General features: G+C 45.1%; 1 protein-coding gene across 2 annotated transcripts in view; it reads right to left on the reverse strand.

Moving 5' to 3' along the window:
* Positions 1-311: 311 nt before the first annotated feature.
* The window catches only part of mtDNA-helicase (mitochondrial DNA helicase), a 126,846-nt gene continuing 108,285 nt past the window's right edge, over positions 312-18,872 (reverse strand). For both annotated transcript variants that reach the window (XM_068392179.1, XM_068392180.1), the window contains exons 11-12: positions 18,296-18,427; positions 312-1,204 (exon numbers count right to left, since the gene is read on the reverse strand). In XM_068392179.1, coding sequence (XP_068248280.1) covers positions 1,025-1,204; positions 18,296-18,427 — 312 coding nt within the window. In that variant the 3' untranslated portion in view covers positions 312-1,024. The remainder of the gene's footprint in view (positions 1,205-18,295; positions 18,428-18,872) is intronic.

An 18,872-nucleotide genomic window follows, 5' to 3' on the forward strand; every position in this document is an offset into this window, starting at 1 on the left:
AAAGCTCAAAATTCAATTAGGAATTTGCAATTTGAGATGAGCTTAAGTTTTTATAAATGCGATAAAGTGCTAATAGGAGAGGACACACTTTTTAAGGGAATTAGTGTCATAACAGAGCAGTTCACTTTTCTTTTTTTTCTACTACACTGTTTATCTTGTACAATTACTGGCAGCCAACCTACAACTATTTGGAATTCTTTAAAGTAACCTTCTATCCTTGAATTGCATGTTTTGTTAAATTAGATACATATGCACAAATGGGAAAATAATATAAATGAATGAAGTTTTTCTTGTTTATTAAAAATGTACAAACTTCATTTACAAAAGCAAACATTCATCTATTATGTACAAAAAAAAAGCGGGCTACAAATACAGTACAATACTTTTTGTGTGTACACTCTAACATTTACATTGTGAAGTGCATAATTTAAATCGGGCAACCCATCCTAATTTAGTTTAAACCCAATCCAACTTAACTCTCTGCAGATCTTGGCCGAGACAAAATCACTGTCAGGCTCATGACTTTTGGCCCGAGGCAAACATTTTACGGTAAACAATGACTTCATGTGCCGACCTACTAATGTTGAAATTTTGTTGCGTAATTAACAAAGGAATATGGATAGAAATAAATAATCTGAAAATAGCATAGGAAAGCTGAATATATTTTCTATATAGCTCTTACAGGTATCATCAGAGGGTCAAGTCAGCAAATGTGACAGCCCTTTAGCCTACATCATCTTTATTCCTTCTTTCTACCTTGCAGTTTAAACTTACATTTCAATCTTTTACTTCAAAGTGTATCTGTTAGGTAACTCTCAGTTGCACCTCAGCACTGAATTGCTTTCTTAGCTCCAGCACTGGGCCACATTGCTCTAATTTATAAATACAAAGTATAATACTTAGACACACAAGGAAATCAAAAGAAACTCTTTATAAAGATGAATACATTGATTAATCCATCAAAATCTGACACTGGATTAAAACTGAATTAATGACTGGTTGCTGGAACTTGCAAAACTCCACATCACTGCATGAAAGCATTTATGCCTTTAACTCGCTTGGCTGACTCTGCTTTTCTTTTGTTCTGGGTAGGTTTATCGTTACTTCTGCCCTTTGGAGCAAAGTGAGAGGACAAAGTAAGAGATTCTCTGTGGAATCTCAATGGCAAGACTCCCAAGTTTCCACCGTAGCGATTTTTCACCACCTGAAATTAAAATTAAAAGTAATTTTTAAACAAATTGCTGAAAATCACAAAAAAAAAAATTATGAAATTAAAAACTAGTTTTGCTAAAGGTAAACAATAAGCTTAAATACATACATAGATCCTCCATTTAAAGAGAATTAAAAACATTTTTCATTAACCCTGTGGTTGGCCTTGAAGACCAATATGACATATACTCCCATCCATCCACTGTTAAAGTTAACAAAGTTATACTGTACTTGCAAATCATATATTCTTGATTACTCCTATGGCACTGAAATCCCTATTGATTCTTACAATCCTTGAAGGACTTCATTTAAATTTCTTTACAGGTGGCCCTACGATAGTTGCCTACAATAGTTGAACTAGTAATAATCTAGTTATGAGTATATCATGACTATCTCAATTTGTCTTTTACAACCCCCAAGTTATAAACTTGTAGAGCCATCGTTCATATATCATTTTGTAGGGTAGGTAGAAGCAATTTTTCACAACTCGTCAGTAGCTAGTAACTATCATGCTCTTAGCTCTTGGCATAATTTATTTTTAATATATCATTTTTGCCTAACCTAAAAAGGTGAATTAATAAACGGATTTTGAGCAAAGCTAAAAAACTATTTTTGGGTGATATGGCCAAGTCGTCCTGATGGAAGGTTCCTTTAGGCAGCTTTCTAAGGGATATTTGGCTACAGTGATACTCCCAGAGAATTAACCACAGATTTCCAGAATTCTTACTCCTGGCGCGAGTATCCTTATTATAACTTTTAAGGATATCGCATAATATCAGGGGATGTATTTTTTGATACGACACATGACAATCTTCACCCCAAATAGAGTTTCCGCTTTGAGGGGGGAAGAGTGGCAAATTTGAAGGGTATCCGTTATCAAGGTTACCCGGTGGATCCCCTCCCAGTACTACTACGGCGTACTATTCCTTGTTGCAATTAAGCATGGATAGCCGCAGATAGAGTAGTTTCGGATGGGGACTTTTGTTACATAGTTGTATACTCCTTTTTTGAAAGGAAGGAGGGTCCATCAGGACGACATGGCCATATCACCCAAAAATAGAATTTTCGCTTTGCTCAAAATCCGTTTTTTGGGCTCGGCCATGTAGTCCTGATGGAAGTTTACCAGAGAATTACTTGAAAGTACTATATCTGTGGATTTGTATAAGTGCCTTACTTTGAATGAGTTCCTTATGTGGTCTCCCAGATCTAATATATATGCCATTACCGTTTTTTGTCATATCCACTAAGTTTAGAACTAACTTAGGGCTTCCTGCCCCCTGCAGGGAAATTGTCGATATCGGCTATAAGGCGTCAAAGTTTGTATTTCGTAGGAACAAAGTTGAACCTTTTAGAGATTACCAGGTTGTTCTCACAGAGGTTATACTGTCAATTATATTATTTTTAGGAAAAAATAAAAGGCTCTGGATCATTTATTTGATTTCATGCAGGGCGAATAAGATGCAGATACATTTTTATGTATTTTATTTGTATAGACAAATATAAGAATACAACAACAAATGTACCATAAATAAAATCCATGAGGCATATCAACATCTTCGAGTATATATATTTTTAACCTTTAAGGGAAGAAATATAAAAAATTTTAAGTAATTTTTATTTTTCCTAACATACTTACCGAGAACTACTTTCTTAGGAGTTACCTGTAATCTCCTCTCAACCGACCAGAGTTTTGTGTAGTATACCCTACCTCCGTTTTCTATGGAGGACTAACCCAGGAGTAAGGAGAACGTGCCCTGAGGTAGGTCGGCGTTAGCTTGGGTCTCGCTAGTCAGTAAGTTCCTCGGATGATGCAAAAAGTCCCTGCAAGGGCAGAAAGGCACTCGGGGAAGGTAGGGAGGGCCATTACCCGAAAGTAGTTCTCGGTAAGTATGTTAGGAAAAATAAAAATTACTTAAAATTTTTGATTTGTTCCAACACAGAGACTTACCTCGAACTACTTTCTTAGGAGACTTACACTTTAGGAGGTGGGAGTGTCTTCCTGACCTTCAGACCCATCTAAGCGGACGTCAAGTAACCTAGATATGAACTAGGTTATATAAAACAAATCGGAAAAAGGAAAGGTAGGGCAAACTACACAAAGAGCTCACGTTAGTGTCTAAGTACTCACCCTTTAAAATATTTCCTGATGCTGAGTCCAGTGACGAAGTTGCAGAGACGTGTCTTCATTGGTTATATACGTGTGGTTATCTCCAGTAGGGATAGGAAAACGGGGATTAGGGTGAAAAGGAACGAACCTGTGTCTCCTGGTTCTGCTATCCACGATTGCACCTGGGGCTTCACCGTTAAATCGCTTGGAGCGCAGAGATGATTGTCCCAATGGAAAACCCGTCCAAAGACCTCCTTGAGTAATCCTTGAGATAATGGGCAGTGAAGGTCGACTGGTTCGACCAGGTGCCCGCCCGAAGGATCTGGCCCACTGCCATGTTCTTCTCAAAGGCTAAAGAAATGCTTAGGCCTCTAATGTCATGTGGCCTAGGAGTACCTGGCAGGGTCAGTCCCTCCTCATTATAGGCCCTGGCAATAACTTGTCTCAACCAAAAGGAGATGGTATTCTTCGATACCTGCTTTTTCGTAACACCCGTGGCGACGAAAAGACTTTTGATACCCGGCCGGAGATGTGCAGTCCTCTCAAGGTACTTCCTAATGGCACGGACGGGGCACAACCTCAAATCCTCTGGATTCCCTGTCTTAGGAATGGCTGGCATTGAGAATCCCTCGAACTTAGGATCCCAGACTGCTGGATTCTGGGTTTTTTGCCACGAAAGAAGGGACGGACTTGAGGGAGATTTCTCTCCACCCCTTCGAATGAGAGACGTCGTTAGACAGCCCATGAATCTCTCCTACTCTTTTTGCAGAGGCCAAGGCCAACAAAAAGACCGTCTTGAGAGTGAGATCCCTGTCTACATTATCTTTCAGCGGTTCAAACGGGGGACTACTCAACATCTTCAGAACACTAGCCAAGTCCCACTGAGGCACCCTGATAAGCATAGAGATGTGTTTAGAGGAGCCCAGGTCGATGCCCTTCAGAAAGAAGACTTGACCCAAGGCTGCATGTACTCCTTTTGTAGCTGGAATTAACATCCCCAAATCGTCTCTGAGATGTACTAGAAAATCTGCGATATCTGGGACCGAGGCTTCGTAAAAGAGGCCCATTTCGCTTGGTAGACCGCTGCCGAAGATCGTCTCAGATAACGCGACATCTTTTCTGCAGTTCCTGACGAATATCCTTCCTTCCTCAGGAGTCGCTCGATAGTCTCCAGGCGGGAAGGCATAGAGACTGCGGGTTGTCGTGGAACCTGAGAAAGTGTGGTTGTTGTAGAAGATCTGGCCTGTCAGGAAGTGGCCACGGAGGAAGACATGCCAGGTCTTTTAGATCCGCGAACCACTCTCTCTCCGGCCACCAGGGCGCTACCAAAGTCATCCTTAAGTTTCGGGCAGCCCTTACTCTGTTGAGCACTTGCCTGATCAACGTGAAGGGGGGAAAAGCGTACACGTCGAGGTTGTCCCATTTGTGCTGAGAGGCATCTTCCAAGGCCGCCTTTGGGTCTGGGACAGGAGAACAAAACACGGGGAGTTGTGCGTTCAGCCTGGTTGCAAAGAGGTCCATCACTGGGGACCCCCACCTCTGAATGATGAGCCTGGCTACTTCTGGGAGGAGGGACCATTCTGTTCCCACTATCTGTCCCATCCTGCTGAGACCGTTGGCTAGGATGTTCTTCTTTCCTGGGATGAATATTGCCGATATTACTATCTGGTTCGACTCTGCCCAATCCAGGATCTCTAGGGCGAGATAGCACAACTCCTTTGACTTGAGGCCTCCTTGCTTCTTTATGTACGCGACTACTGTGGCGTTGTCGCACATCAACGCCACAGTGTTTCCCCTTAGAAGTTCGATGAACTGCAGACAAACTTTTTGGACTGCCTTCAACTCCAGGACATTGATGTGTAGGCCTTTCTCCACGTCCATCCAGGTTCCTCTCGCCGTCTCATTGAGGAGATGTGCTCCCCATCCCTCGTTGGAGGCGTCTGTGAATAGGAGCATCTCTGGAAGCTCGGTCGCGAAGGGCATCCTCTTGAGCGTATTCGACCGGCACTGCCACCACTCCAGGGAGGGTATTGTGTCTGGCAGAACTGGGATTAATTTTTGGGGCGAGTCCAGTTGGTTCCAGCAACCCTTCAGGTTCCATTGGATACTCCTGAGCCTGAGCCTCCCTTGGGGAACCAGTTTCTCCAATGACACCAGATGACCTATTAGCCTTTGCCAGTCCTTGGCTCTCTTGGGTTGCCCGGAAAGGAAAGGCAGAAGGATCATTATTAGGTTGTTCACCCGTTCCTCTGACGGAAAGGCCTTCACTAGTCGGGAATTCAGTGTCATCCCCAAGTAGGTCATCCTGGTGGAGGGCGACAGGTTCGATTTTTCTGGGTTGATCATGATACCCAGACCCTTGCAAAATTGAAGCAGCTTTACACCTTGCTCCCTCAAAACGTCCTCTGAGGAGGAAAGGAGCAACCAATCGTCCAGGTACCGGATGAGGCGAATACCCCACTCGTGAGCCCACACCGAAACTGTCGTGAAGACTCGTGAATACCTGGGGAGCTGTTGACAACCCGAAGCAGAGGGTCTTGAATTGCAGGATCTGGGCACCACACTTCACCCGGAGTTGACAACCCGAAGCAGAGGGTCTTGAATTGCAGGATCTGGGCACCACACTTCACCCGGAGAAACTTTCGGCTTGAGGGGTGGACCGGGATTTGAAAGTATGCGTCCTTGAGGTCTACAGTCATCATATAGTCTTTTTCCCTCAAGGACTGCAAGACCGACTTCGGAGTGTCCATTTTGAAATCCATCTTGCAAACAAACTTGTTGAGAGCTGACAGGTCTATCACCGGTCTCCATCCCCCCGTCGCCTTTTCTACCAAAAATAGTCGGCTGTAGAAACCCGGCCCCGGGATGTAGGACCTCTTCCATGGCACACTTCTCCAACATTGTGGACACTTCTTCTTGAAGGGCCGCCCTCTTCAACGGGTCTTTGGGTGCCAGCCACTCCGTCAGGCTGGCCGGAATCAAAGGTGGAGGTTCCGTAAGAACGGGAGCCTGTACCCTTCTTTCAGTACGGATACTGTCCAGGGCTCCGCTCCGTGAGCCCTCCATGCTTGCCAATATCGTCTGAGGCATCCCCCAACCTGAGGCTTGGGCAGGAGTAGGGGTGCCTCCCACTCTATCTCCTCCTGGAGGAGCGGCCTGAACGTCCTCTCTTGGAAGCTGAATAAGCCATTCTAAAAGAGGCAGACGCCGCTGGTGCTCCTCTACGGGGGGGCTGTGGTGCTGAAGCCCAAGAGGAAGATGGGGCGTCTCTCCTCATCAGGCTAGGAGAGGCCTGAGAAGTAGAGGGCCCATCTGATGTTGACCCCTTGTAGGCGGGCCTCCTTACTGGTTGAAGTCTGGGAGTGCCCACTTCCTTCCGTTTAGCTACCTTCTCCATTATCTCCTCCAGCTGTTTTAAGGGGAACAAGGAGTCACCCCACACAGGAAGGCTCCTCATAGCCCTCGCCTCTCTGTCCGGGATCTTCCGGGAAAGCTTCGCCAAGATAGTATCCCTCTTGCGCAGTACCCAGTTCGCTGAAAGGGCAAGGGACTGATATGTTAGGAACTTCAAAGTCTTGCCCCCGGAGATGATAAGCTCCTTCAGTAGGTTGTGTTGCTCCGGGTCCGTCAAGTAATAAGTGGCCTGTACCCCTACCAGCGTGGAGGCCCACCAGTCCAACCAAGAGGCGACGTGCACTAAGTCTTTCGACATTTCCTCCATCATCGCCGCCTCCGACTGCGAAAAGCAAATCGGGGCCGAAGAGGCTCTGTCTTCTGGGGCACCCTGTCCCAGAACTTCGAGGGAAGGCTCTACCTTGCAGGCTCCCGGTCGCTGCCCTTCTGGCACATAAAACTTACTCTGGGACCTGAGTCCCTGTAGTAACTTCGAGGAGCTCTGTGTCTTGGGAGCCTCGTCATTGCCCGCCACAACCTTATCCACGTGAGCCCGTCCCAGGACTATATCCCTGGCCACAGGCAGGGCCAGGGAAGTTTTCTGCTGCACGGGTGCCTCCATCAACTGACTCAGGCTGGACCTCCAGAAGTCCTCGTCGATTGAAAACGGGTTTCTCAATACGATGATGCCTTCGTATCAGGCCTATTACTCTCCGATACGCCGAGTCCTTGGTCGGGGAACCTTCCCTGCCGTCAGCAGTACCTTCTACCTGATCCCGGGGAGCCGGGTCACCGGGCACTCCTACCGTGCGCTTTGGCTCTGGATCAACGGGCACTCCCCTGCGGTGGTAGCGGTCTGCCCCGACGGGAACCTCCGCACCAGGGTCGGGTGTCGGGATGGGAATCGCCGTGTCGGCGAGAACTACCGTTCGTACAATCTCTTTGGAGGACGAGGACGCGGTTCCCGTGGGCTGACCCAATGGAGGAAACCGTTCCTGTGAGTCCAAGGGCCGAGCCAGCTGTGCTGACCCGACCAGGCTGCCCGTACGAAAGCACGGCTCCCCCCGCTGGGCGGGGTGAGCCGGAAGCTTCGCGGTCTTACGCCTGCCTGAAGAGGCCTTCTTGCATTGCTCCTTGCGAGGGTCATACTTGCGGCTGGACGAGGGCCTTCGTGGCGAATAATCCCTGGACCGTCGGCCAGGGGAACGTTGAAAATCGCTCCTACGGGGAACAAAGACCCATTCACCATAGGGAGACCGACTCTTCCTGTACTTCCTCCGTGGTGACCTGGATCGCTTCCTATTGTATCTCGAGTGGGACCTTGAGCGGGAACGCCTGCTCCTGGAAAGGAGGTCGGTCGCACTACACTTGGGAACCAGGTATCCAGGCCCTCTTCCATCCGCATCGGGGACCTACCTGGCGTTTTAGGGAGCCTCCACCCGAAGGGCTCACTTACTTCTCCTGGGCGCTACCAGCCGCTGAAGTACCTGAAACACAGGCCCACGAAGCGGGCGAAGAGACAGGCACAACGTTACTACTCCACATGGGGTCGTCGGAGGAGACGTGCCCCCCAAGCACAAGGGCAGAGTCTCCAGAACCCCCAGACACAACACTATCAGGCTCCCCACTAGCCTGAGAAGGCCAAGCAACCCCCACATCATATACAGGCGCTCCCCAAGATACGAACATCCGTGTTACGAACATCCGGAGATACGAACACAAATTGACGGAAGTCCAAACATGTTCGTAAACATCCGTAGATTTCATCGCAAGTTTAAATATTCTCTCTCTCTCTCTCTCTCTCTCTCTCTCTCTCTCTCTCTCTCTCTCTCTCTCTCTCTCTCTCTCTCTCTCTCTCTCTCTCTCTCTCTTTTTTATTTGATTTTTAATGTAGTTAAATCTTCATATGTCTTTGAAAAATATTAAAAAATTCTTTATATCCTTATTCGATGTTTCGATTATGGGAATTGTAACAGATCGGAAGAAAATCACTTGATTTGCCTCTCGCCTTCCGCCAGAAGAAATATAACGTCATCAGACTTCTTTTTTCTTAACTTTACGGTAAGTTGTACTAATCTCATAACTAATGATACAGACCACTAAAACACTTGATATCGTTACTCGGTGTTTCGATTATGGGAATGCTGTAATAAGATTACTCGGCAACATAATGAAAGGAAATCATTCAGTTTGTCAGCGCGATTCCGCCAAATATATGACGTCACAAGATACGTGACGTATACTCTACAAAGAATGATTCCGTCGGTCAAAATTAAAATAAAACAATTCAGTAAACTAACCTGCATTTTATTTAACATTACCAAAACAACCACGAAGCAGTTAAATGCACAGTACTGTTACATACAGTAAATACAGTACAGTACAAGTCAGCTGATTTGATCAGCGTGAAAAGGTAAACATTACAGTACATAATGCAAATGGCCGCTTGTTTACGTAAGTTTCTAGCAAAAAAAATGGGTAATGGAACAATAAAATAGATTTCAGTACATTTATTTAAAAAGGAATTAATATACAGTACTGTACTAAATGTACAGTACACTATATTTACTACGATTTTACTTTAAGTCGGCTGATTCAGAAATGCAGTACATATGTATGGCCGATTGTTTGTGCAAGTTTCTATTATGTAGTGTGCAGTACAGGATAATAAAACAACTTACTGTACTGAACTTTACAGTATTATACAGACTACTGTAATATGATAAAGTAAAATATTTGTAATAACCTATTTTATATGAAATGGGGCTATTTGTTGACCTCTACGGCTGAAAATCGTAGACATCTGAGTCAGGTTACGCCTACCCTAGACCAAAATTTAACGCTAACGACTTACGAACAATCCAGCTTACGAACAGACTCTCGGTCCCTATTGTGTTCGTTAGTTGGGGACTGTCTGTACATTAGACTCCTGGGGAAGGGCCCTCGGCACTTTCCCCGCAACGGACTTACCTCGTCCCCTACTCTGGTTAGGGGAAGAAGAGACAGAAGCCCCGTCGGACCGTCCACTTGGCGACGATAACGGCGAAGAGATGCTAGACTTCCTGGGCGAACATTTCGAGGACTTCTTTTTCGTGCCATATCGCACCCACTGGATCTCATTCCAGTTAACACACTCCTCGCACGTATCCGACGGCGAGCACAATCTGCCTCTACAGGAAGAGCAAAGGGAATGAGGGTCCACTTCTGGCTTGGAAAGGCATGCTCCACACAACTTCCCGGCCCTAGGCCCAGGACAACGGCGGATCTGCTCCATCGCACACAACCACAAGACACAGGCACGAAGGGAATACCAAGGAATTCACTTGGGAAACACAAGGAAAGGTAGTGAACACGCGAGAACACAAGGAAAAAGCAGAGAGATACCACGCGGTAACCACGTGGGACACACGAGTCGGGACACAAAGGGTCGTAAGAGAATGAGAGCGGCGTGATGGTATCACGACGCGACCAGAGAACTTACTGACTAGCGAGACCCAAGCTAACGCCGACCTACCTCAGGTCTACCCTCAGGGCACGTTCTCCTTACTCCTGGGTTAGTCCTCCATAGAAAACGGAGGTAGGGTATACTACACAAAACTCTGGTCGGTTGAGAGGAGATTACAGATAACTCATAAGAAAGTAGTTCGAGGTAAGTCTCTGTGTTGGAACAAACATATATTATGGATTAGTCATAGGTGCCACTCATTCTTTTGAAATTATTTGATTGATTTCACTTCAATGTTGGATATGTTTCAACACTGTGTACGAATGTTCTCACGGCATTGGTGTTATTGGTTAGATTCTACACCTATATAGAACAGTCCGAGTGATTCTCATTAAAAAGGTATTACACTCAAGATGCTAATACCTGTCCACCCAGTTGACTGTAAAGTCCCACACAGTCCACTGTTCATCGCAACACTAGACGACAAACACTACCTGCCGCCACCACAAAGTGTTTTATTTCATGCACTTGCTTCGTGTAATGTTTATAGAAGACTCTAGAAGATTTCCACCCAGTATATGAGCGGAGTCTATCAAAGTCCATATGTTGAAAGAAGTTCAACGAGGAAGCAACTTTCCTAGGATCGTGACCTCCGAGTGTACTGTCAGGATCCGCTCTGCGAATAAAGTAGGTGAGTTTTGCCCTCGGTTGTTTAAGGGATAAATTTGATCCTGAGGTTTCGCCTAGGAAGAGCTGTCCCTCCTTGAAATCTGAAGTTCTTCTAAGATAGACAGTCTACTGGACATAGGGAGACATCCTTCCTTCAGTGGGCAGCTCGTTTTTGGCGAGAAAGGTAGGATCGGGAAAGATTCAGTTCTCCCCCTTCTGAGAACTGAATATGACCATCGTTTCTAGATAGGGCCACTTATTTCATTAACTCTAGCCCCTGAGGCTATAGCAAACAAGAATATCACTTTCTTTGTTAGATCCTTTAGGGTAAAATCTTCATTGTTCAAGTTCAAAGCATAGTGCAAGACTTTGTCCAAGGATCATGATATGGGCTTTGGAGGGGTTGCTGGTTTGAGTATATCGCATGCTTTCGGAATCTTATTGAAGATTTCGTTTGAGAGGTCCACCTGAAAGGCGTAAAGAAGAGGACTAGTCAAAGTTGCCTTACACATAGATATTGTGGCAGAAACCAGGCCTTGTTCATGAAGGTGGACGAAGAAGGAAAGGCAAAAGTCTATCAAGATTTTTGCCGGTCTGTTTGTTTTGACAAAGGAGACCCATTTCTTCCAAGACGATTCATATTGTCTTCTGGTTGACTTTGACTTGTATTCTTCTATAAAGTCGATGTTGTCTTTTTAGATCCCGAACCTTTTCTTGGCTGCTAGGGCGAGAAAATCATGAGATGTAGGTTTTGGGTTTTCAAAGATGAAGCGTAGACAGTCGACTTCTGAACCAGTTGGGACAGAACTGGACTCGGCAGAGGAAACAGCTTCAGCTTCAGTTCTATCACTAGAGGGAACCAATTACTCCTGGGCCATTTAGGGGCCATTACTGTTGCTGTTCCTCTGAAGGATCTCAGCTTGTTGAGGACCTTCAGCAGGAGATTTGTTGGTGGGAACAGATAGATATGATTCCATCTGTTCCAATCGAGGGACATAGCGTCCGTCGCTTCTGCCTGTGGGTCCTCGTATGGGGCTACATATCGAGGTAGTTTACTGTTGTTGCTTGTTGCGAAGAGGTCGATCTGCAGTTCAGAGACTTTTTCCAAGATGAAGGAGAACGAGTCTGCGTCCAGGGACCATTCTGTTTCCATCGGTTTTTTCCTGGATAGAGCGTCCGCCGTCACACTGCGGAACCCTTGCAGGTGAACTGCTGATAAGTGCCATCTTTTCTTTCTTGCCAAGCGAAAGATGGCTAACATCACGTGATTGATGAAGGGCGATCTTGAGCCTTGTCGGTTCAGACATTTCACTATTACTTCGCTGTCCAGGACCAGCCTGATGTGGGCTGATCTGTGAGGGGATAGTTTCTTCAACGTTAGGAAGACTGCCATGGCTTCCAGAATGTTGATGTGAAAGGTCTTGAACTGGTGTGACCAGTTCCCTTGTACTTTCCTTTGATGGGAATGGCCTCCCCATCCTTCCGGTGAGCCATCTGTGTGGATGACCACTGAAGGTTGACGTGGTTGTAAGGGAATTGTCTTTGTTAGGCTCTTGACCTTTGACCATGGCCTTAGAAGCAAACGCAGTAAGGTCGGTGTCAATCTCTGTTGATCTCTTAGAGCGTTTGATGTGTATCTTCTCCAGACCCCTCACGCATCTTTTAGTTGTGCTTTTAGCACTGGGTCTGTCACTGCTGCAAACTGGAGAGAGCCCAGTACTCTTTCCTGTTGGTGTCTTGAAATCTTGTTGGATTTAAGTAGTCTCTTGACAGAACCCGCAATCTCTCTCCTCTTCTTCGGTGGGATGGAGAGGCAGTGTGACTGCAAGTTCCAATGGATTCCTAACCATTGAAACTCTTGAGCTGGAGAGAAGCGAGACTTCTTGTAGTTGATCTATAAGCCCAGATGATCCAGGAACTGGATCACCTTCGTGGCTGCCTGCAGACAAGCTGTCTTGGATGCTGCCCACACCAGCCAATCGTCCAGGTATACTGCTACCAGAATACCTTCTAAGCGTAGCTGTTGGACGACTGTGTCCGCAAGTTTTGTAAATATCCTTGGGGCTATGTTTAGTTCAAAGGGCATGGCTGTGAAAACATAATTTGTCTTCAGTAGTTTTGAATCCTAGGTAGGAGGAGAGGGGGCGGCTGACTGGTAGGTGCCAATAAGCAACTGCTAGGTCTATTGAGACCGTGTACGCCCCTTTTGGTAACAGGGTCCTTATGTGTTGTAGGGTTAGCATCCGGAACTTGTTGTTCTCAGTGAACTTAAGTCTAGAATGACTGAGTTTGTCAGAGTCTTTCTTGGGATCACAAACAGCCTTCCCTGGAATTTGATGGACTTTGTTTTCCTTACTACCTTTTTGTTTAAGAATTCTAAGGTATATTCTTCCAATAAGGGGGTGGAGTATTGGTAGAATTGAGGAAAAGGGGGTGGAGTTTTGTTCCATTTCCACCCGAGTCCATTCTTGATTAGGCTGTGGGCCCAAGGATCAAAGGTCCAACGATCCCGAAAGTGGAAGTCTTCCTCTTACCCAGAGCATCTAGTTGTTGAGATGATCCGGAGGGTTTGTTTACCCTGACCACGTCCTCCTCTACCCCTTGAGGGGTTTCTTGAGGAGCCTCTACCTTTAGGGTGAAAGGTAGTGGTGTGCCTCTCAAAACCTGGATTAAAGGCTGGCGACTGAGCTACCAACTGCTGGGGTATCATTTGGAAGGTGGTTTGCGGCTGGGCAACCATTTGGGGCACTGTGGTCATGGTAACTGTAGGATGCTGTGCAGGTCTATGAGGTACGCGTGGCTTCTTTGTCTTTCTGTTCTTGGGTTGGGAACCAGTGTCAGAGGATGATTTCCTCTTGGAAGACATGCCCCACTTCTGGAGAAGGTTCCTATTCTCCGTGGCGGCTTTAGCAACTACCTCTTGGACTACTACTTTTGGGAAGAGATCCTTGCCCCAGATACATGAAGTAATCAACTTCCTGGGCTCGTGTTTGACCGTTGGATTGGCAAACTCATGCTCTCTACAGGCCCTCCTGGCCTTTACGAAAGCATACATGTCCTTCATGAGGGTAGCCATGTGCATCTTGGCTAGGACCGTGTACATATCTGAGGTGCTCAATAGGCCTGCACACATCTCCGTACAGTTCTGGAGAGACAAAGAGGCGGCTAGTCTCTCTTTTGTCTCCTGTTCCTTCTCAGAAGATGTTCCGACAACTTTGGAAGGTTCTCGTCGAACTGTTGTCCTGCTATCTCTGGATTCAGTTTGTAGAGATTGAGAAGGTTAAATGAACCTCGTTCAATTCCTTCTCGCTGGTAGGCAGGGCTAGAGACAATGGCTTGCATTTCTCTAGCGTAGGGCATGGTTTGCCTGCGTCGGCTGCTTTTAGCCCGCAGTTGAGAGCTTTGGGCGAAAAGGGAAAAGCTTTGGAGGAAGGAGCAAGGAAGGTAGGATGCCTCTTGCTCCTGAAACCTTCGAGTTGGTATAGCTGGCTTTCTTTAGGGTACTTGTCATGAGAGCCTGCGCCTTGTCATGCTCAAAGACCATGACCTCCTTAGGTTCCGTCTCCTCTCGAGATGTTGGTTCGTCCCGCAATCTCAAGAAACATTCCGGGTAGGCCAAAATGTTAGGCCAGAATTGGAGATCTTCGAGGGGTTTGGCCCACATCTTCTCGGAGATGTAAAGTTTCCCATTCATCATGGGCATAACCTCCGCATACCTCCAGGGGTTGGCTGCGAAGCATTGGGGTAAGTCGGAGACTCTGACACTCTTGTGAGAGCCTCTGAAAGCGCCCGAGCGTTGCGCTTCTCTGACTTCCTTCCTCATCTCTTGTTCCTTGCGCATTGTTTCTATCATCTGCGTCAGCTGTGCCATGAGCGCTTCGCCCTTGGTTAACAGCGGGTCCGATTGAGGAGTTGAATGAAGGGAGGCTTAACCTGTGCCTGAGGCACAACCGCGTCGGATTGGGCCTTAGGAACCAGAAGGCTTCCCATAGCTTCATTTGGCAAGTAAGGTCCTGTAGAGTTCCTCTTACCCACTTACGAAGGATTTCCCTCGCAGTATCCCTCGACTCCGTCGTCTTGGGATCACCGAAACCATTAGTCATCAAGGCCGAGCAGACGGTGCAACCCTTCGGATCCCAATACCTCAATGTTTCAGTTGCGATGGAGCAGGGGGCATGGGACCTGCACATCTCGTGGCCACAAAAGTCCATGCTTTTGTGGTTGCAGAACATGACTGCACACTTCACCTTTGCCTCCTCCTGTAAGGAAAGAAAGAGTGAAATGAGTATGGGGTAATTTATCTCACTGATAAATATTTTCACATGCATTAAACAGTATGTACAGTATTACTATTATTAATATAGCTTGGGAAATAGGAAAGACACATATCTGTGTATCCTGTCCAGGCAATTGCTATGACCTCCCCCAATATTAAGATTTTTAATTTCCTTATCAGGGAAAATACAGGGTGGAATAGCTCCCGTACATAGAGCTGAAGTCTGTGTATACTAACACGAACTCCACCACTTGTAAAATATTAATACTGCGGGGTAATTATTGATGTTCCGATGATCCAAGATACATCAGAATGTTGAAGGAATGCTTCACCTCAACATTTGCTAAGCGGTCTCAACAATGGACTGTAAAAGGATACACAGAGTATGTTGGAAATTCATACTACTGTATTATTATATACTCTAGTTTTCTAACAGCTGTATTGTTATACAGCAGGAATCCTGGCTACTGTATTGTCTTATACTGTAGTTCTGCCAGTATACTACCAGGTTAGGCTAGTACTTGGCGGCACTAGCCGACAGAGAGAGAGAAAGAATGGAGAGGAGTACTGTATTATTATAGTTTAGTACAATAAAAAGGGTTGTAGGGACTACTGTCTCTATTGCCTTCTTTCCAGAATGAGGATTCAAATGGAAGGGGAGAGGATGTACTGATTCTAGCTTCCATCCATCCACAATTTCTGTTGCCGGCTATACTGCCGGTTACAGGGCTTGTGGATGGCAGTCCAAGGGAGGACTAAAGAATACTCAAAGTTGTAATGGGTTTCCCACCAGCAGCCGTCAGGGCCGGCTCAACCTTTCCCGGAGCATTGCTACCGTTAGGGAGATGGTCGAAGCGGCAACCTAACCACCTTTGTAGGAGCCCGGCCGGTACCGCAGTCAGCCCGACAAGCGGGGTGATTGTAGAATGCCAGCCCCAGGGATTGTGACGGCTAAGCCGTCACTAAAGGACAGAAGGGGAAGGGAAAGGGTCTTATATTTTACATAGAAAGGAGGCAGCAGGTATGCCTCCTACTTTCGGCTGTAAATCAAGGAAACATAGTTTCCTATGCCGGCGCCGTCCTGGGTGCCAGAAGAATAACGATTCCCTGGCCTGAGACATTGTTGGATATAAGACATGTCTTTTAGTCCACAAGGGAGAATGTGGCGGCAATAATACTAACCACTTCGGTTGTGGACTAGGGAAGCAGAGTTTCCTATGCCGGCAGGGGAATGACTATTCCTCCATCGGTAGCGTTGTCGGCAACAAGACGGAATACCCTGAGTTACTGTCGTATTTCAAAGCCGGGATACTCACCGGCAAAGAGGATCGACAGATATCACTATCTCAGTCAAGCCGGAGTACACTACTCAATGGGAATGACGAAAGATAGGGTTGGCGGCACTCAGGAGGAAGGAAGGGTATATCCTCGTTTCTCTAAAAGAGAAGAGTATCGAATTATGATAGTAATTCTAGGAGATATCTCCGACCGATTTGATAAAACAATATGAGAGGTTAAACGGGGATAACATTACTAAAGTATACTAAAATGCCTTAGGCTAACTTTTCTATTAATTGTAAAAAGGGCAGCCCATTAATTATGTTTTGTTGATGGATACATATGAGATGAGTTACAAATTGGGGTTAATCTCTGCCTTGTAATAAATAACAGAATATCATGCTTATGTCCCATATATAACCTGTTTAAAATTATGCTAGTCCTTTTACCAGGATAATTTGAAGTCTAAAATTTATTAAATGGTCAAATAGCCTTCAACCTATGATTATAAGTCAAACTGTTTCAGGTAGCTTAATATTATTTCCAGAGTAAGAATAGATCACTTGTTCAAAAAAATCTCCATATGGGATATTCATAGTTGAGCAATTATATAATCCCAAAGCCTCTATAAATGCCTTACTCTGTCTCTCAATTCAATCTATCCTTACATGGCTGGGTACAAAACGGTTACCTGGCCAGATACATTTATGTAAATGCAATGAGCCTAGCCAACATTTCACTTCATGTACCCAGTGGCAAGATGACATCAGCTGGTTTAGGATTCAATAGGAAGCGTGTATAATTGGTTAAATTTTGAAATACCAATACTTGTATTCTGTATAATGATTGCTTCTTTTTATGGTTACTGCGCTGACTTACATATACATTTAAAAGATTTTGATAAAAGTTGGGGTAGAATACCCTAGGCTAGCAGTTACCATTACATGTACAGGAATGATTATAATTACCAGCTAAGCTACAACCCTAGTTAGAAAACCAGGATGCTATTAGCCCAAGGGCTCCAACAATGGAAAAATAGCCCAGTGAGGAAAGGAAATAAGGAGATAAACAAACTGCAAAAGTAATGAACAATAGATACAAAATATTTTAAGAACAGTAACAATATTAAAAATCTGATAAAAAAAAAAAAAAAGAAGAGGGAGAGAAACGTGATGAATAGTGTGCCCGAGTGTACCCTCAAGCAAGAGAACTCTGGGTAAAGACAGTGGAAGACCTTGGTACAGAAGCTATGGCACAACCCAAAACTGGAGAACAATGGTTCAGAAGCTATAGCACAACCCAAAACTGGAGAACAATGGTTTAACTTTAGAGTGTCCTTCTCATGGAAGAACTGTTTGCCATAGCCAAAGAGTCTCGTCTACTCTTACCAAGAGAAAAGTAGCCACTGAGCAATTACAGTGCAGTAGTTAACTCCTTGAGCAAAGAAGAATTGTTTGGTAATCTCAGTGTTGTCAGGTGTATGAGGACAAAGGAGAATGTGGTAAGAATAGGCCAGACTATTTGGTGTATGTATAGACAAAGGAAAAATGAACCGTAACCAGAGAGATGGATCTAACGTAATACTGTCTGGCCAGTCAAAGGACCCAATAACTCTCTAGCATTAGCATCTCAATGGGTGGTTGGGATACTAGTGTTTTGCACTTTTCCAATTAAAGTATTTAACTAAAAAACACAAACTCCCAGAAGGTAAGGATATATTGTCTTGTTGTAAAGCTATCCTACTCCTTCCCTTCTCCTGATTCTGATGAGGTAAGAAAATAAATGACGGCTAAAAAGTAGCTGATAATATAATACAAATGTTTAAGCCCCAAAAGTAGTCTATTGACCATCAGGTGTTTATGATCTTTTACATTTTATAGGTAAAATATATGATTCATATAGAAAATGGACAACTCACCTGAAGTGCCTTTTTACCTTGATTGACAGTGTTACTCTCTTTGACTTGTAAAATAAGGATGTTGTCAGCTTCTTGAGTCACTTTAGCACCACCAAAAATACTATCAATGCTGAGTAACTGACCCTCAGGTACCTGTCAAGAAAACCAAATTTATTTTTGTATCAATAGTACAGTTTTCTTTAAAATGATATTTTAATTATAAAATAAATTTTTTAATATACTTACCCGGTGAATATATAATAGCTGCTACTCAGCGGCTCGACAGAAAACACACTCAAAAACTCGCGAGCGATCGCTATGAAGGTTGCGGGTGTGCCCACCAGCGCCAACTATCGGCCAGATACCACTCTTGCATATAAACAAACCCTTCAATTCTTCTCGTCCCGCTGCGTCTCTATTGGGGAGGAAGGGAGGGCCTTTAATTTATATATTCACCGGGTAAGTATATTCAAAAATTTATTTTATAATTAAAATATCATTTTTAAATATTTAACTTAGCCGATGAATATATAATAGCTGATTCACACCCAAGGCGGTGGGTAGAGACCAGAGTTAATTAAGTTTACAGCGTATAAGC

The sequence above is a fragment of the Palaemon carinicauda genome, chromosome 18 (genome assembly GCF_036898095.1).
Source record: "Palaemon carinicauda isolate YSFRI2023 chromosome 18, ASM3689809v2, whole genome shotgun sequence".
NCBI classification, from domain to species: domain Eukaryota; kingdom Metazoa; phylum Arthropoda; class Malacostraca; order Decapoda; family Palaemonidae; genus Palaemon; species Palaemon carinicauda.